Here is a 19,650-nt window from a genome sequence, read left to right on the forward strand (position 1 = left end):
TATAATATAATATGCATATGAGAGAGCTGGCAGCTAAAGAATTTTGGGTTTTAATGCCAGACAAAACTGAGCAGAATGCTGGGCCTACCATAATAAATGTTAGTTATCATTTCTGATAATAAAAACAAATACATATTTTAAATTAAAAGTAGCCTAGTTAAAAAGTGAGAAAGGAACATGCACCCATGTTCCTAGCACTATTACAATAGTCAAGAGGTAGTAGCAACTTGAGTGTCTATCTACAGATGAATGTAAATACATACAATGGAATGTTTTTCAACCTTAAGAAGGAAAGAAATTCTGATAGATGCTATAACATGAGTGTATTATACCTTGAAAACATTATGTTAAGTGAAATAAATCAAGCACAAAAAGATAAATTCTATATGATTCCATTTGTATAAGGAAATGAAAAATGGTGAGTTGTTCAAAGGGTACAGAGTTTCAGGTGTGCAAGATAAAAAAGTTGTGGACATAAGTTGCACAACACTGTGAATATAATTAACACTACTGAAACTTACACTTAAAGATGGTTAAGATGGTAAATTTCTTTTGACCACGTCACACAGCTTTCGGGATCTTAGTTCCCTGGCCAGGGATTGAACCCAGGCAACTGCAATGAAAGTACCAAGTCCTAACCACTGAACTGCCAGGGAATTCCCAAAGATGGTAAATTTTACGTTATGTATATTTCACCACCATTAAAAATAAAAAGTGGGCAAAGGATATAATGGGATAGTTGCAATAATAAAATACACTTGGCCAATAAAGTTATATGAAAAGATCTTTAACCTCTCTTAGTCATAATAAATGATAATAGCCATTTAAAGTCAATTATACCTCAATTAAAAAAAAAACCAACCAACCATTTAAAGACTGCTAAAGGCTAGTACTGGGCTTCCCAGGTGCTGCTAGTGGTAAAGAACCCGTCTACCAATGCAGGAGACACAAGAGTTGAGGGTTCAATCCCTGGGTTGGGAAGATTCCCCTGGAGTAGGAAATGGCAACCCAGTCCAGTGTTCTTGCCTTGAAAATTCCATGGACAGAGAAGCCTGTCTGGTTAGTCTTTGGAGCCTCAAAGACTGGGACACGACTGAGCACATATACACACTACATACAAAGGCCTGTGCCAGGGTTGGGGCTGGAAAACCAGTTCCCATATACTGTTAATAGGACTCTAAGTGGTCCAAACGCTTGGCGAGAAGTTTCAAAATGGGGAATTCCCTGGCCGTCCAATGGTCAGGACTCAGGGCTTCCACTAACGTGCCGTGAGGTTCAAAAAAAAAGAAGATTCAAAATGAAAATGTGTGTGCTTTTTGACCTAGGAATTCTACTACCAGAAATGTATTGAGAGAAAGGGCACAAGCAAGCTCAAGAGCCCAGATGGGCATGCTTGAACAAGTGAGCTCCAAAGCACACCTACTTCATCACAGTAAAAAAACGGGAAATAATTTCAGTTATTAATAACTGTCCAATTATAGGCCACTGATTAGAAAGATGGGCCTCAAGACAGAATAGTATCCAACCATTAAACTTAATTTTTTTGGGGGGGGCCACTGCCATGTGGCATGTGGGATCTTAGCTTCTGACCAGGGATCAAACCCATGCCCCCTATAGTGGAAGTACAGTCTTAACCACTGGACCTCCATGGAAGTCCCAAACTTAATTTTAAAATAGTTTTTTAATCATACAATTTTTGACAAAATATTAAGTGAAAAACAAAAAAGATATATACATTTCTTCACAATTTCATCATAACTCAAATAAATATATATGAAGTTGTAGGGTCATTAAAATAAACTGAAATGTTAACATTATTATCTTTGAATGAAATTGAGCCCCCTTAAAACCAAGTTCCTCTGCTGAGTTTATGATTAACCTCTCAATCCAGAACTTTATTCCCTTTCCTTTCCTGTACCTGTTCCCACTCAAGACAGGAATATCAAAGAAAAGGGGTAAATTGTAACTGAGCAGGACCCTAAGGGGCCTTCCCAGGACAGAGCCCACCTATCTTTTGTCTGTAGAAAAACTTTAGCCTCCTAGGCCTTCTTTAAGTTCCAAAGAGCAAATTTAATCAGAGAAGTGAGAAAACACAGAAAGAAAGGAAAACAGGCAAAACAAAACAGTAATAGTTTAGCCATTAAACAAAGTTAAGGTAGTTCCGCCATAAGAGCTATAGATAATATTCCAAGCCATATCCTTGGGTTGTTTTGCAGATACTGACACCCCCACTAGGTGGAAGACGTTAACAGCACTCTGACCACAAGTACAGAGACTCCACACAGGTTGGAACCAGAAGGTTGATGATGTTGACTCCAAATTACCTCAGCACCAACCAATGAGAATGAAATTCATCAGCTGATCAAGTACCACACAACTCTCTCCCTCACCCTGTCGTTAACCCATAGGGAAGTCTGGGTCTTCTGAGAAGTAGTTGCCCGTAGTCCTTGCTTGACCTTGCAGTAAATGCTGTACTTTCCTTCAGCACAACCCAGTGTCAGTAGACTTGCTTTACTGTGCATGGTGAGTTTACCCGGGTTTGACTCAGCAACAAGAAGTGAAGAAAAGATCTAGGAACATGGAGGTACCCTTAATGCCCACCGACAGATGAATGGAAAAAGAAGACTTGGTGTACACACACACACACTCACACAATGGAATAGTACAAAGCCATAACAAAGAATGAAATAATGCCATTTGCACAACATGGATGGACCTATGGTTATCATACTAAGTGAAGTAAATCAGTTAAAGATGAATATCATACAATATCACTTATATGTGGAATCTAAAAAACTGGATACAAACGAACTTATTTATGAAACAGAAATGGGGTCACAGACATAGAAAACAAGGTAATGGTTACCAAAGCAGAAAAGTGGTGGGGAGGGATAAATTAGGAATTTGGGATTAACAGATACACACTACTAAATATAAAATTGTTAAACAATAGGGAACTATATTTAATTATCCTGTAATAGTGTATAATGGAAAAGACTGAAAAAAATATATGTATAACTGAATCACTTTGCTATATTCTGTAAGTCAATAATACTTTAATTAAAATATTTAAAAAATAAAAGAGGTCTATGAATAAGTTTTATAGTATATTTTTTGTATTTTGTTTTCTACTTCCAACACATAGATATTTTCCACCTATTTTAGAGTGCAAAACAAAAAAAATGGGAGAGAGGAGCAGGTCAGTCATCTAATCATCCATTCTTTTAACAAATATATACTAAACAACTCCTGTAAGCCCTATACGGTGCTAGGGGTTCTAGAAAAACGACGAGTAAAATCCACATGGTCCCCATTTGACTGAATCTCATTCTAGTTGGAGGGACATATGCTAAATAAATGATCACACAAAGACATCTGGTGCTATGAGATCCTTAGCAGAGGGATCTGATCTAGTTTTGAGGGGGTTTGTTGGAAGTAGAGGTTCAAAGCCAGATAAGGGGTCAATGTATGCTAAGATTTGAAGGATAAATAGTAGTTAACTGGGTATAGCAGAGAGGTATGTGCAAAGGTTCTGTTGTGGCACCCACAAGAAATTAATGCCAGAATGGCTGGAGTATAAAGAGTAAAAGGGAGATAGGAAAAAGATACAGCCAAAGATGTAAACAGAATCCAGAACATGCAAGACTTTTTGTCTTATTAAGAAATTTGGTTTTATCCTAAGAGCAAAATAGGAAATTACATAAAATGAAATTCACTCAAGAAAGGGCTATTGCAGTACCTCTAAGAGAAATGGTGACAGCTTGGCTTAAAAAAAAGAAAGGAGACATGAACATAATCAAGATATTTTAGAGAGAAAATTGATAAGAGTTTGTGGTTATATTGAATGTGGACAGTTAAAGGGGAGGAGGTGTGGAAGATTCCTAGGTTTATGGTTTGTGCAGATGGAAGGATGGATATTCAGTTCACAGAGGCAAGGAATGCAGGAAGAGGACAAAGATTTTTTGGTGTGCTGAAGAAAATGAGTTAGGTTTAAGATAGGCTGAGTTGGAGATTTAGCATTGTGCTGCAGTTAGATATTTCCATCAGGAGGTCAGAGAACAGGTTAGAGCTAGAAAAATAAATTTACAAATTATTGGCATATAAATAGTCACTGAACTGTGAATGTGAATAAGATAGCAGAGAGAGAAGGAGAGAACCAGAGAGGGGAGCACAGTACAGCGTAGTCGGTGAAAGGTCACTTATGGGGCCTTAAAAGAATGGGAACATTTCCTGCTCTAGTTACAAAGGATGAAAAGTAAGGGAGACAAAAAAGCCAGATGCCTAGGAAGGATATCAGTGTGGGATCACAGAAGTCAAGTGAGAATAATGTCTCAAGAGTTTGTGGATAACAAATATTTTGAGCTCCCATTAAGTGCAAGGCCTTGTGCGAAGCTTTACCACAACCATCTCTAAAGCTGAACTCTGACTCAGAGTTTTTTCTTAGTCCAAACTGCACTCATTTATCTTTCCTATTCTCATTCACTTGAACACACAAAGTCGCCAGTTTTAAAAGTTCTATGTTTTTAGGCTAAAAGAAAGTAAACTGCTCAGCTATAACAAATATTATTATTCTTCTCCCACATGTTTAGAAAACAGCCCCATTCTGCATGAAAATGTGTCTGTATTTGATTACTTAGATCACTTGTAAATATTGACAGCATTTTGGTAGCTCATTCCTACACTTAGTTGTATCTAGATAACAAGTCAGAAATGCAACACAACTCAGTAATAATGATTGACTAAGGCTCCATGGTGCTTTCCTGGTGGCTTAGTGGTAAAGAACCTGCCTACCAACATTGAACCAACACAGATGCTGGTTCAGTCCTGGGTTGGGACTATCCCCTGGAGAAGGAAATGGCAACCCACTCCAGTATTCTTCCCTGGGAAATCCCATGAACAGAGGAGCCTGATGGACTACAGTCCATGAGTTTGCAAGAGTGGGACAACGACTTAGGGAATAAAACACAAGGCTCCAGGAAGGCATAGATTCTTTTATTTGCCATGTCATTCTGTACAAAACTAGTGATTAAATATTTAATGTTGCTTAAGTATTCAAATCTTCAACGAGTAAATTTTAAATGGAGACCTTGGTAAACTGTTCACAAGATTACTATAAGGATCAAGTGAAATAAAATAAAATACGTAAAAGCACTTTTCTTTGGCACTTTACAATTGTAGGATTTTTTTTTTTTTTTTTTGAGGCTCACACCATTAGTACTCTGCTGAGCTAGGTGTTCAATAAGGCTTTATTCAACTGTATACACGTCAGAATATTTTTAAATGGAGAAAAAACAAGATTATGCACCTTTTCTGGGTTAGTTTCTATATGTTAATTTAATCTTTCCTACAACCCCATGAAATATTATTAATTTCCATTTGCAGGTGAGGAAACTAACTTGCTTAAAGTCTTGGTTGGTAATTTCCCGAGATGTGATACAAACCCAAATTTGTATGACTCCAAAGCTCAAGTTTGAATTTTCATAAAAATACTGCATTTTTTCCCCCCTCTGATGGGGGAACCAACCCATACCCCCACCACCCTCTTCCCCCTGCCCCAGTGGAATCCCGAATTCCCAACGACTGGACCTCCAGGGAAATACTGCGGTAACAGTATTCTCAAGATCAAGTAACCCCACGTCGCAATGGAAAATAATAACATACTTCCAGGAAAATTTAGGCTACCAGTTTGAAAGCCTGACTATCGAGCAAACTGCATTAAAGAAATCTTAAGAATGAGGATGAAAATAATAACTACCATAGCAACCCAATGTTCCGAATAAGGTAATAATAATAAATAACAGAATGGCTACAGAGTGGACTGGTTTCTTAACTCCATTCTGCTAACGAAAATTCTAAACACAACCGATTCCACTGAATTAGACCAAACTACCTGAAGTGCTATCCCTGAATATATTAACACCATCTCCTCTTCAGCCAGGACTCTGGTTACTTGATAAGCATAAGCCCGAATTCTCCCAGCGGACAACATTTATGTAATGCCCCCTGCATGTCCACATGTGGATCATACTAGAAGGTAAGCCATGTAGAGTGGCAAATAAACTGCATTTTGATTAGTCCCACCAGACTTTCCCTGCCCTACCAAATGGGGAACAAATACTTCTCGAATTTTTCCCCCACCGCCACTCCGAGAGCTACCCCACTATTTGAAGGTAGCTCTGGTAAGAAAAAAAGGTACTAGGTCTTAACTTTAGCTTGAAGAAAACTATGCTCTATGAGTCCGTCCCAGTCCTATTTTCCTCGCGGCATGGCTGTGAGTATTGGAAATGCGTAGGATTTGCTAAAGTGGTCAGCACATTTCCTTCCTTAGATCTTCCGTACTTAAAGGGCTCTGATTCGCAACATTTAGGGAATTCCTTTAAGTTAGGAAGAAAAGTCAAGGCCAAGAATTTTTCCCTAAAAGTAAGGAATGAGTTACTCCCTTAAGTAAATTATACTCTCCTAGGCAAGGGAAGCGGAGAAGGCAATGGCACCCCACTCCAGTACTCTTGCCTGGAAAATCTCATGGACGGCGGAGCCTGGTGGGCTGCATGCAGTCCATGGGGTGGCTGAGAGTCGGACACGACTGAAGCGACTTAGCAGCAGCAGCAGCAGCAGGCAAGGGAAGACTTCCTAAGCCAACTTCCAAACCGCCTCTCAATTTCCTCAAACGTCTCTATTTTAGTAAGCCGTCCCTTCGAAACCCTGTACCCGAACAGGAGCTCTTGCGTAACCCGACGCCTCCCTCTCGACGACCAGGGGAGCCCATGTCCAGCCCACTCGGGGGCAAGACTCGCTTACTTTTGCAGTTAACTTCTGGGCAGGCTGTGAAGAACTAACGGTCTCAGAAACCACCACGCTCCAGACTTGACTCGCGGGAAGCCGTAGGTGGGCGCGGGGATCGCGCTGTGGGGGGCTGGCCCACAATCCCTCGCGAGGGCGAGGGCGAGGGCGGGAAAGGTGAGGGGCCTAGCAACGGGGGACAGCCGCAAGAAGAGCCAAAACTATTCGACTGTTCCAGACTCCAAACCGGTAACACGCGTGTGTGTGTGTGTGTGTGTGTGTGTGTGTGTGTGAAATTCCCATTCGGAGAGATCATTCCTGCTAACAACGCTGAGGCCTCCACCCAGAGGGTCAGGGCAGAGGTGAAGAAATGTGGTAAGACCAACTGAGCCTGGGCTTTTTGCATCCTGCGGGCTCCATCCATCTTTTTTTTTTTTTTTTTTACTGTCAGGATATACGCTTGATGTGGAAACTTTAAATGAGAGTTGAAAGAATCACGGAAGAAGCGGGACAAGTGAGTCAAAATGTATTCGAGTTCCTCAGAGCCCCAGAGCCCGAGGCCTCGTGCAGCCAGGCCGCGGACGCCTCCCCTTCCGTCTTCCGTCTGACGTCACAGGGCGCGGCCGATGCGGGTGTCCGGGCTCGGCTAGCTCTGGGAGCGCGCGAGTGCGCGCGGAGGTGGTTTGAAATGCAGCGGGATTTAGTGAGTTTGCCGCTGTCCCCGGCCGTGCGAGTGAAGCTGGCGTCTGCAGGTTTCCAGACTGCTGAGGAGCTCCTAGAGGTGAAACCCTCCGAGCTCAGCAAAGGTAACGACTCCTGACGACAAGCTGAGGCACGCTGGCCGCCGTCGGTGCCGCCTCCATCTCTGTTCGGTCTTCAGGCTTAAGCACTATCTCGGTCAGAGTCTTCTGCCGCGTTTACACCACGAAACAGCGCCTCGATTTCGCTTAAGAGTACTTTGAATGGTTAGAACTGTGGTCTTGGAAATATTCACCAGTTGCTTTGTCTACCAGTGCCTGCTGAAAGTTCCGAGGAATCTCTCATTTACCCATTTAAAAGAAATAACGTGGGTTATTATATCCAATATGTTTGGAAAGGAACTGATGCTAGGGGAAGCTAAGTAACTTTTCATTATGAGCGGGCTAGGAAGTTGTGCAGCCAGGATTGGAATTCAAACGGCTGTCTGTTTTCACTGTTCCAAAATCCAAGGGGCAGGGATTCAATTTAAGGAATGCACGATTCGTGGTAGGATGAGATAAATTAAGAGAAAGGGAGTAGAATCACCAGAACCTGGAGAAAGCAGTAGAAAAAAGACACCACTTTTCTTCATGTAATTCACTGAGAAAAAACCCAAACCTCATATTACGGAACCCTGTAGATTATAAATTGGTGGGAACCACTACCCCGTGAGGTAAACAGAAGCTCTGTCACTCTGCTCTCGCTGTGCACCTTACACTACGGTATGCGCAGAACTGTTACTGAGATGGAACAGTCATTTACCCTTATCAATGGAAAATAAGGTTTCAACTCTCCACTCTAAAACAAATGTTATAGATCCAGTATTACTGTTTGTCTTAAATATTACACCGAAGACTGTATCCCTCAACCTTTGATGGGCTCATTTTCTCTCAACAGGTTGGTTTTACCTGAGCAAATCTAAATGATAGTAATAGCTAACAATTACTGAGCATTTTGGATGGCTTCCGCAGTCTACCAAGGTTTTATGTGTACTTCATTCCCATTTTATAGAAGAAAAGTGTGAGGCATAAAAAAGTAACTTGCCTATGCGTAGTGACTACATCATGATGCAGTCAGGATTAACAGATCTAAGAAATCCAGAGTGAAGGCTCTTAGATTGTATAGAATATTCACTTCTTTAGCACCATTATTGTCTTTTTTTTTTTTTTTTTCTTTTGGTCACAGGGCTTGTGGGATCTTAGTTTCCCCACCAGGGATTCAATCCCGCCCTTGGCAGTGAGAGCGCAGAGTCCTAACCGCTCCAGAATGGCCACCATTTTTGTCTTTTGTTAGTATCAGATTGATAGTTCATAGCCTTACCCAGTTAAGCACTGATACATCACACTCATAAGTGATACCATCCTCACAATTATTTCTTCTATAAGCAGCTTGTTTTGTACTTTGCATTTTCAGGCCGTGTTGTCAGGAATGAAGTTGTGTAGTTGAGGAAGTATTGTTGTTTGAACTATTTGTGCATCAGATAATTTTCCTTACTAAACAGTTTGCAGTGATCCATGAATTTTTCATGAAAAATTTTCACTGTGAATAATACACACACATGCACTTCTTAAATATGCATCTTGTTTTAGGCAAAAAGGCAATTTTCATTATTTTCTAGAAAATAATTTGTATACCTTATGAGAACAAGTTTTTTTTTTTCCAATGTACTTCCCACTTTTACTGGACAGAACAGATACATATTTTTTAAATTGGCTTTACAATATATGGTTTTATCACTGGCTTACAACTAAACATACTGTGAACATTTTCTTTTACCACCACTGAAATAATTGCATAGTATAGAGAAATCATAATGTATTAAGCAATCTTTATATATTGGGGGAATTTAGATAGTTTTTTTAAAGGAGACTATTATTTTTACAAATCCTTCAGAAAACAGGTGGCCTTGTCTCATATAGCTTCCTATAGATGATAGAAACTTGCCCTTCAACCTAGCCTTTTAACTTCTCTGTAGCCACCGGATCAACCAAGACATGCATTTTATTTTCTCAGATCTCTCCCATTTGCTCCCACTTTTCTACCTACTCACCCAGGATACACACACACCTCCATTACTCTAGCACCCTGTCTCTCACCATGGGTATCTGCCCCCTCCCTTCTCCTCTGCTCCCCTTACAGGTCCTTCTTTTCCAAGATACTATCTTAACTGATGTCAATCAATTCCATTCAAAGCTTATGCTCAGTTCCACATTAAGAGTAACCTTTAATAATCTGAATATAGAATTCAACTAAAGGAAATTATTCATAAGCCCTTGGTAGTTACATGTATCAGAAACACAGGAGTTGGGCACAAGATATGGCTTACTCCTTTTTTTTTTTTTAATTAGTGTTTTGGAGAGGGCAGGGCAGAGGAAAGTAATTGGTGCTTCAAGGAAATCTTTTTAGGGACCACAGGGAAATCTATTCACTATTTCAAGGCAACTAACAAATTATCATCTTTCAGTTGGGACATTAGAGAGACAGCCTTTACAGATCATGAAATCTGCATGACAAATGTTGAAAACAAATGTGGGTTAATAATAACTTTGTATAGCAAGGCAGATGCCAGGTAGCATAAGAGCACACGCAGACAGTGTTAATTCTGAAGTCCTGGAAGCTGTGAGGTGCTCATCCATCACATGGCTGTCACAACCAGGTAGGAATGACTGAGGAAAGCAGCGAAGCTGGCCATGCCAGCATTTACACATGGAACACTTCCTGGGCAGCCAGGTGTCATGGGGCACAGACCCACAGTTCTCTTTGCAAGAGTCATGCTCACAGTTGCGTCCATAGAAAGAGGGAGGGCAGGCACAAAAGGACCCTAGCATGCAGGTGCCCCCATTCAGACAGCAGGTTCTTCTCAGCTTCTTACTCTCTTGGATTCCCATGGATGCTACAAACTGGGAAGGCTGCTGACGAATTGCAGGCTCCTCTTGGGACCAAAGGCCATCGTCTCTGAAGGCCAGCTCTCCCTGTGACGGACGGGCAAGTTCAAGGTCTCCCAATCCAGCGACTAATCCCAGTTCAAGTGCTCTGGAAAAGGCCATGATCAAAATCACACTGTAAGAGAAGCGCTCCATCTTCCTCTGGTCTGTGGCCCCTTCAGGGAGATTTGCCTTCCTCAGTCGCAAGCCCCGGGGTTCAAGAACAAGTTTATCATGGCTTCATAAGACCCAAAGAAATAGCAGAAGACCAAAGAGATAGTAAAAGGACCAAAAGGGAAAAAAAGTACATTTTTATTTCTACCTTTGAGATACTCTTGTAGGTACTCAGAAATGCTTAAGGGGTTTAGGTTTCTGAATTCTGTTTCTGGGGTAATAGATAAATCTTTTAAGTATGCAAAGACTAAGAAAACAAAGATAAATGCCTTTATTAACTTGAAAAATAGTTAATCGAATGTTAAATTTTTATGTTTATCTACTCTTGGCATCACTCTTGTTATTTAAAAATTAAAATTAATAAAGACAATGGTGTATCAGACTGTTTTAAATCTCTAAAATCAAGTGTTTTTGTTTCTGTTTCTTTCAGAAGTTGGAATATCTAAAGAGGAAGCCTTAGAAACTCTGCAAATTATAAGAAGAGAATGTCTTACAAATAAAACAAGTTATTCTGTTACAGCTGAGTCAGGCAGGAAGTGTACAGCCCTGGAACTTCTTGAACAGGAGCATACCCAGAACTTCATAATTACCTTCTGTTCAGCACTGGATAATATTCTTGGGGGTGGAATACCCTTAACCAAAACAACAGAAATTTGTGGTGCACCAGGTGTTGGAAAAACACAACTATGGTAAAATGTTCTCCCCTTAAGGGTGGGCTTACTAACGTTTTATGAAAGTAGCAGAGTATTGTGTGGCGGGTATACAGTTAGGAGACCAGAAAAGGCATGTATGTGCTCATTTTTTTTTTATGGTAAGTTCTGTTTTAAAAAGATTATTTTATTTTTGGCCTTGCTGAATCTTCACTGCTGCTCGGACTTTTCTCTAGTGTGGCAAGCAGGGGCTCCTGTCTAGTGGCAGTGCGTGGGCTTCTCATCGCAGTAGCTTCTCTTATTGAGGAGCACAGGTTCTGGGTATGAGGGCTTTAGTAGCTGTGGCTCGAGACCTCAGTAGTTGTGCTTCCCGGGCTGTAGAGCACAGACTCAGTAGTGTGCACGGGCTTAGTTGCTCAACGGCACATGGGATCTTCCCCGACCAGGGATCGAACCTGCGTCTCCTGCATTGGCAGCCGGATTCTTTATCACTGAGCCACCAGGGAAGCCCAGCATATATGTGCTCTTAATTTTGTGTATGTGTGCATCAGACAAACCAGTATGCGCCTTACTTCACCCCATCTTGATAAATTGATACAATTATTTTGATATTGAAAAGGGTTTCTTTTGCAAAAGTTTAGTGTGGTCAGTGGGGTAAACAGGCAGTCTTCTACTTTATTATAGAATTAACTCCTGAGAATATATTTGAAAGCCAAATGTTTGAAAGTAGACTTCTTATAATAAAAAGGTCTATACCCAGAAGTCTAAAAAAACCACTAAAGAATCCTTAATTGTGGTTTTATAGGTACACCCCCCCCCCCAATCCATGCATCAACTAATTGACATATGTTTGGAACTATGGAGAGTCAACCATCTCTGTTGCCTTGCAGAGTATATTTATGCCTATAAAATATTTACTGGTATCTAAAGGTTAGTGATCTGGAGTTTGAACAGCACTGCTTTGATGATTATGATAATGATTTGGTCATTTCAGTTCTTCTCTTGACAGTATGCAGCTGGCAATAGATGTGCAGATACCAGAATGTTTTGGAGGAGTGGAAGGTGAAGCAGTTTTTATTGATACAGAGGGGAGTTTTATGGTTGATAGAGTGGTAGACCTTGCTACTGCCTGCATTCAGCACCTGCAGCTTATAGCAGGAACACATATGAAAGAAGGTAAGTTAGCCAAGTGCTCTTTTTTCAGGATAATGAAAGTAGTTTGCATTTGTATCCATCTCAAGCCTTAATAGGGCTTCCCTTGTGGCTCAGCTGGTAAAGAATCCACCTGCAATGTGGGAGGCCTAGGTTGGGAAGATCCCCTGGAGAAGGAAAAGACAACCCATTCCAGTATTCTGGCCTGGAGAATTCCATGGACTGTATAGTCTGTAGGGTTGCAAAGAGTTGGTCAGGATTGAGGGGCTTTTACTTTTAAGCCTTAATAAGAGACCACTTAGAACATGAATGGAGAAGGAAATGGCAACCCACTCCAGTACTCTTGCCTGGAAAATTCCATGGACTGAGGAGCCTGGTAGGCTGCAGTCCATGGGGTTGCAAAGACTCTGACACGATTGAGTGACTTCACTTTCACTTTCACTTTAGAACATGAAGCTTAATAACTTGACTGTGTACTAGTATTAAACTCATACTTCTCTTACAAATTGAAAATGCTGCACCTGGGGTTGCCTCTTCTTCTTCTTATATGGCCCTCACTTTTTACTGCAGGAGCTCTGGGAGAAAACCTGTGTGTATGTCAGTGTATGACTTCAAATCATCATGCTCTGGCCTGCCAGGTGTAAGCTAGTGTTGTTGGACACCTTAATATAAGTAAGGGTTGTCTCAATGTATTCAGTGTATGTTGACTTTTGTACTGGTTTTTCTGAAAACCAAGGGTGACCTTGAAAAATCATGTCTGGAAATGTTTGGAACATTAAGCCAATTGACCTTATATGGCTCTGTGTAGTATGTAATTGACTTTCAACTGTATTAATTGTACTGTTAAAGTGTTGGGAAGATTTTTTGTCCTTATTATGTGGAAATATAGTGTTTTGCTTAAAGATTTTTTTTTTAAGTTTTTTTAAAGGTAATTTGTATTCGAGTTCTTGTCCTTTAGTTCAGTTCAGTTGCTCAGTCGTGTCCGACTCTTTGTGACCCCATGGACTCCAGCACATTAGGCTTCCCTGTCCATCACCACCTCCCGGAGCTTGCTCAAACTCATGTGCAAGGAGTCGGTGATGCCATCCAACCATCTCATTCTCTGTTGTCCCCTTCTCCTCCTGCCCTCAATCTTTCCCAGCATCAGGGTCTTTTCCAATGAGTCGGTTCTTTGTATCAAGCGGCCAAAGTATTGGAGTTTCAGCTTCAGCATCAGTCCTTCCAATGAATATTCAGGACTGATTTCCTTTAGGATTGACTGGTTTCATCTCCTTGCAGTCCAAGGAATTACTCGTATTACCTGGTTTCTGGTTTGACTGTTTTCTTTTGGTTTATTGTATTTTATTTTTTGGATGTATGGTCCTTATTATTTTTTCTAGAAATGTTAAAAAACATAATGTTTTTCATAAAATGTTTGTATTCCCTTTAAGTGAATATAATCAGCTAGATATTTTTATTTTCACTGGAGTACTAGGTGTCCTTTTTAACCAGTGACCAATATGTCTACTGAAAGTCCGTCAAGCTGTCCATGTCACAGGTGTAATTTGTAATAGTGTATTAGGATCTTATGTTAAATACTGTGGATGTAGCACTGGAATATAGTTCTTAATGACTGCTATGTGATTAAGTTTTTAACTTTTTGGTTAAAAATTAATTTCTTAAATATATATTTGTAATAGGCAGTGTTCTCTGAAATTTAATTTATTGTTTTTTATTTCAGTGTTAAAACTTAAGTACATTTTAAAATGCAATGATCTTTAGCTAGTTTCTCTCTGAAATATGTACAGAACCAATCTGGTTATTTTTAAAAATCCAATCTAAGGGAATTTTATTTTATATCATTGTTTCTACTTAAATATAAAATTATGCTATGGCTTTTAAGGGAAAAATATGCTTCTTTTGAACATTTTTCCTTTTAACTCTTAATTTGGAGTCTTATGAAAAAAACAAGAAAGAAATTCCATTATGATACTTCTATTCAATGGAAGGCAGTAACAAATACGAAAACGTAGATGTTAAAATTCTAGTCTTAATATGTACAGACAATTTCTGGATAGCATAATATGTAAGGAAACAGTGGAAAAGGTGAAAATAAGAGGTCAGGAGTTTTGAAATGATAGTTTGTGAAATGACAGGTAAAACTAATTATTTTAAAATTGTTTTGTTACTTATTTCAGAGCACCCAAAGGCTTTGCAGGATTTCACTCTTGAAAATATTCTTTCCCATATTTATTATTTTCGTTGTCGTGACTACACAGAACTACTGGCACAAGTTTATCTGCTTTCAGACTTCCTTTCAGAACACTCAAAGGTATGGCTCCATCTTCATCAGGCTGTTTTTTATCCCTAATTTGTTGATTACTTTTATCATGAGAGGTGTTAGAGTTTATCAAATGCTTTTTCCTGAGTCAATTGAGACTGTCATGTGGGTTTTTTTCCCCCCCATTGCTCTGTCAATCTGGCGTGTTTCATTGATTGATTTTCATATTAAACTACCTTTGTACTCCTAAGGATAAATCTTGCTTGATCGTGGTATATAATCTTTTCAGTATACTAAAGGACTGAGTTTGCTAATATTTTATTGAGAATTTTGTGTCTGTCACCAATCTCTGGTTTTCTTTGCTGGGGATGTCTTTTTGTAGCTTTGGTATAAGTGTAATACTGGATTCATAAAATGAGTTAGAAAGTTTCCTTCTCTACTTTTCAGAGTAGTTTGAAAAGGATTGGTATAAATTCTTTAAACATTTTATAGAATTCATTGATGAAGTTATCTGTTCCTGTTCTTTTCTTTATTGAAAGGCTTTTGATTACTGATTCAGTCTCTTTTGGGCTACTCAGGTGACTCAGATGGTAAAGAACCTGCCTGCAATGGAGAAGACCCAGGTTTGATTCTTGGGTTGGGAAGATCCCCCAGAGAAGGGAATTCCTGGAGAATTCCATGGACAGAGGAGCCTGGTGGGCTAGACTCCATAGGGTTGTAAAGAGTTGGACGCCACTGAGAAACTGTCACTTTCCATTCTCTTTACTTATTGTAAATCTATTCAGATGTTCTGTTTCTTTAGCAGGTTTTAGTAGTTTGTTTCTTTCAGTGAATTTGTCCACTTCATCTAGGTTATCTAATTTTTTGGCATACAGTTGTTCACTGTATTCTCTTTGTTATTTTTATAAGGTTGGTAGTAATGTCCCTATTTTCATTCCTGATTGGAGTGGTTTGCATCTTTTCTGTTTTTCTTAATCATTTTAGTTAAAGGCTTGTCAATTTTGTTGATCTTTTCAAAGAATCAACTTTTGATTTCAGTGATTTTTTCCAGTTGTTTCTCTTTTGTCTGTTTTGATTATTTCCACTTTAATGTGTATTACTTTTTTCTACTTTCTTTGGGGTTAGTTTGCTGTTTTTTTCCTAGTTCTTTAGAGTACAAGTTTAGGATATTGGTTTAGGATGGGGATTTACAGTCACATCAACAATGTAGGAGGATTCTTTTTTCTCTACATCTTCCCCAACATTTATTTTTCCTAGACTTTGATAATGACCATTCTGACCAGTGTGAGCTGATTACCTCATTGAAGCTTTGATATACATTTCTCTAGTAATTGGCATATTTTCATGTGCTTTTTGGCTATCTTTATGTCCTCTTTGGATAAATTTCTACTTATATCTTCTGCCCATTTTTTGATTGGTTTGTTTTTTTTGATATTGAGCTGCATGAGCTGTTAGTATATTTTGAAGATAAATATATTTTGGTCACATCGTTTGCAAATATTTCCTCCCATTCTGTGGGTTGTCTTTTCATTTTGTTTATGGTTTCTTTTGCTATGCAAAAACTTTTAAGTTTAATTAGGTCCCATTTGTTTATTTTTATTTTCATTGCTCTAGGAGGTATAATGATCCAAAAGGCAATACTGCAATTTATGGCAAAGAGTGTTCTGCCTGTACTTTCCTCTGAGGGTTTTATAGCATCTGGTCTTACATTTAGATCTTTAATCCATTTGGAGTTTATTTTTGTGTGTGATGTTAGAGAATGTTCTAATTTCATTCTTTTACATGTGGCTGTCCAGCTTTCCCCAGCACCACTTATTGACAAGACTGTCTTTTCTTCATTGAATACTCTTGCCTCCTCTGTGGTAGATTAATTGGTCGTAGGTGCATGGGTTTATTTCTGAGCTTTCTGTCCTGTTCCATTGATCTATAAGCCTGTCTTTGTGTTAGCACCACACGTTTTTGATTACTGTACCATTATAGTAGAGTCAGAAGTTATGGAGCCTGATTCCTCCAGCTCTGTTTTCCTTAAGATTGCTATGGTTATTTGAGGCCTTTTGTGTTTCCTTACAAATTAAAAATTTTCCCTTCTAGATCTGTGAAAAATGCCCTTGGTAATTTGATAGGAATTGCATTGCATCTATAGATTACCTTGGATAGTATAGTCATTTTGACAATACTGATTCTTCCAGTCTAAGAACATGATATATCTTTCCATCTGTGACATCTTCAGTTTCTTTCATTAACATTTTATAGTTTTTAGAATACACATCTTTTTCCTCCTTAGGTAGGTTTATTATTATATATTTTATTCTTTTGATGAGACAGCAAATAGGATTATTTCCTTAGTTTCTCTTTCTGATCTTTTGTTGTTCAGTTCAGTTCAGTCGCTCAGTTGTGTCCGACTCTTTGCGACCCCATGAATCGCAGCACGCCAGGCCTTCCTGTCCATCATCAACTCCCGGAGTTCACTCAAACTCACGTCCATCGAGTCAGTGATGCCATCCAGCCATCTCATCCTCTGTCATCCCCTTTTCCTCCTGCCCCCAATCCTCCCAGCATCAGAGTCTTTTCCAGTGAGTCAGCTCTTCGCATGAGGTGGCCAAAGTACTGGAATTTCAGCTTTAGCATCATTCCTTCCAAAGAAATCCCAGGGCTAATCTCCTTTAGAATGGACTGGTTGGATCTCCTTGCAGTCCAAGGGACTCTCAAGAGTCTTCTCCAACACCACAGTTCAAAAGCATTAATTCTTTGGCGCTCAGCTTTCTTCACAGTCCAACTCTCACATCCGTACATGACCACTGGGAAAACCATAGCCTTGACTAGACGGACCTTTGTTGGCAAAGTAATGTCTCTGCTTTTCAGTATGCTATCTAGGTTGGTCATAACTTTCCTTCCAAGGAGTAAGCATCTTTTAATTTCATGGCTGCAGTCACCATCTGCAGTGATTTTGGAGCCCAAAAAATAAAGTCTGACACTGTTCCCACTGTTTCCCCATCTATTTCCCATGAAGTGATGGGACCAGTTGCCATGATCTTCGTTTTCTGAATATTGAGCTTTAAGCCAGCTTTTTCACTCTCCTCTTTCACTTTCATCAAGAGACTTTTTTAGTTCCTCTTCACTTTCTGCCATAAGGGTGGTGTCACCTGCATATCTGAGGTTAATGATATTTCTCCCGGCAATCTTGATACCAGCCTGTGCTTCTTCCAGCTTTTGTTGTTAGTGTATGGAAATGCAGCACATTTCTGTGTATTAATCTCTTATCTTGCAGCTTAACCACATTCATTGATAAGCTCTAGTTACCATTTATTTCTGGTTATAAATTATTTTCTGGGGAATTCCCTGGCAGTTCAGTGGTCAGGGCTCTGCCCTTTCACTGCTAAGAAAGCTAACATTCAGTCCCTGGTTTGGAAGCTAAGATTCTGCAAGCTACAGGGTGAGGCCAAAAAAAAAAAAGAGAAATTCACGTTGGTAACTGTTTAATTTCAGCTGTAGAATAACAGCTTGAATTGAATGACAGTGCTTGGGTTTTTTGACAATGCTTGTTTTATCCTTCCCTCTCAAACTCTGTCATTCATTGAGTTTCCTTTATTCAGTATAATCTCCTTTTTGCGATATCAAGGAAACTCACCAGAGTATATTCAGGAACTTGCTCTCTAAACTTGGAGAAGAATCATCAGTGTTACAGTTACTACTTAGCAGAAGGTCCAGATCTTTGTAATTCGGCCAGTTTCAATAAAATCTGTACTGTGGAGAGGAAAATAGACTTATTTCTATTCTTCCATTATAGATTAGATATGTAGCTGCTCTGATTTGAGCAGAGAGGTCCTTGGATGCCCTTGGTATTAGGGACTCCTTGCAAATACCCTAGAACAAAAACATGTAATTATATAGTATTTTCCTTCTTTTGATTTAATGATCACTCCTAGTTATTGAATTCCTTTTCCAAAAGTAGTAGCTTATTTCCTCAATTTTTTTGTGTAGTTCGCAATGTAATAGATGTAGGCACAATAATTTAGAAAAAGTTTTATTGACATATAGTTGATTTGTAATGTGTTAATTTCTGCTGTACTGCAGTGATTCACTTATACATATTCTTCTCATATTCTTTTCCATTATGATTTATCAAAGCATATTGAATATAGTTCCCTGTGCTATACAGTAAGCCCTTGTTGTTTATCCATCTTACGTATAATGTTGATAGTTTGCATCTGCCAGTCTCAGACTTCCAGACCACCCCTCCCTCATCCTGCTCCCCCTTGGCAACCACTAGTCTGTTCCCTACGGACACATTTTTAAGATCAATCTGATTATGACATTTTTTTCCATCACTTTATTAGAAGTCTGGACAGCAAAACAAATCAAATCTTGATCTGTAGCTTATTTGCTTGCTGGTTTCCATGTAGAAAATACTCCTATCATAGCTGATTTCAAGTATGTCATTGGACATGGAGTAGAGAAGAAACCATGCACATCATTATGTTTCATTATGTTTCCACTATAAAGGTAAAATAGATGTAAGTAACCTTAAGAGCATAGATAATAGTAAAATGTAGTAGGGGTAACTTTTCAGTATTTATTATCCCTATTTTAATATAATTTATTTACTCATAAATTTGTATAGTTTAATTGTTACAGATGACTATATTTGATGGTGGATTTGTAAAACTCCTAAAAATTTAGCTCTTGGCTCAAGAGCTGTAGCATTTGGCCTCAGCACTATTCCTTTCTGTCATTTCCTATTGCTCCTCCTCACTACTTTTCTGACCCTTTAAACATACCAAACCTATTTGTGTCTTAGGGCCTTTGACTTTCTGTTTCGTAATATATGTGAGTTGTCTTTCTCTCCTAGAGGTTCTTATCCAGGAGTCAGTTCTTTTTTTTTTTTAATAATTAATTAATTTTTTAAAATAACTTAGTCTTTTATTTGCCCAAGGCCAGCTGTTGCAGGCACTGAGGCCCTAAGACTTCCAGA

At 39.2% G+C, this 19,650-nt stretch overlaps 3 protein-coding genes across 19 annotated transcripts in view; 1 reads left to right on the forward strand and 2 right to left on the reverse strand.

Moving 5' to 3' along the window:
• Positions 1-6,904, reverse strand: part of TEX14 (testis expressed 14, intercellular bridge forming factor) — a 150,603-nt gene extending 143,699 nt beyond the window's left edge. For 2 of the 3 annotated variants that reach the window (XM_070772547.1, XM_070772546.1), the window contains exon 1: positions 6,799-6,893. The gene's annotated coding sequence lies outside the window, so the exon portion shown is untranslated. Of the gene's footprint in view, positions 1-6,798 lie in introns of all 3 variants that reach the window. The other variant, XM_070772545.1, reaches the window with a different exon arrangement.
• Positions 6,905-7,224: 320 nt separating this feature from the next.
• Positions 7,225-19,650, forward strand: part of RAD51C (RAD51 paralog C) — a 31,778-nt gene continuing 19,352 nt past the window's right edge. For 11 of the 15 annotated variants that reach the window (XR_011561906.1, XR_011561907.1, XM_070772554.1 and 8 more), the window contains exons 1-5: positions 7,225-7,586; positions 11,047-11,305; positions 12,261-12,442; positions 14,596-14,729; positions 15,257-15,301. Coding sequence is in view for 13 of the 15 variants with exons in the window: in XM_070772554.1 (XP_070628655.1) it covers positions 7,259-7,586; positions 11,047-11,305; positions 12,261-12,442; positions 14,596-14,729; positions 15,257-15,301 (948 nt within the window). In the remaining 2 variants the exon portion in view is untranslated. The remainder of the gene's footprint in view (positions 7,587-11,046; positions 11,306-12,260; positions 12,443-14,595; positions 14,730-15,256; positions 15,302-19,650) is intronic. The other 4 variants (XM_019982015.2, XM_019982023.2, XM_070772556.1 and 1 more) reach the window with 3 other exon arrangements.
• Positions 10,053-10,598, reverse strand: LOC109574190 (putative protein CRIPTO3). The gene has a single exon (XM_019982025.2). The coding sequence runs from the start codon at positions 10,596-10,598 to the stop codon at positions 10,053-10,055; it is 546 nt and encodes a 181-aa protein (XP_019837584.2).

The sequence above is a fragment of the Bos indicus genome, chromosome 19 (assembly GCF_029378745.1).
Source record: "Bos indicus isolate NIAB-ARS_2022 breed Sahiwal x Tharparkar chromosome 19, NIAB-ARS_B.indTharparkar_mat_pri_1.0, whole genome shotgun sequence".
NCBI lineage: Eukaryota > Metazoa > Chordata > Mammalia > Artiodactyla > Bovidae > Bos > Bos indicus.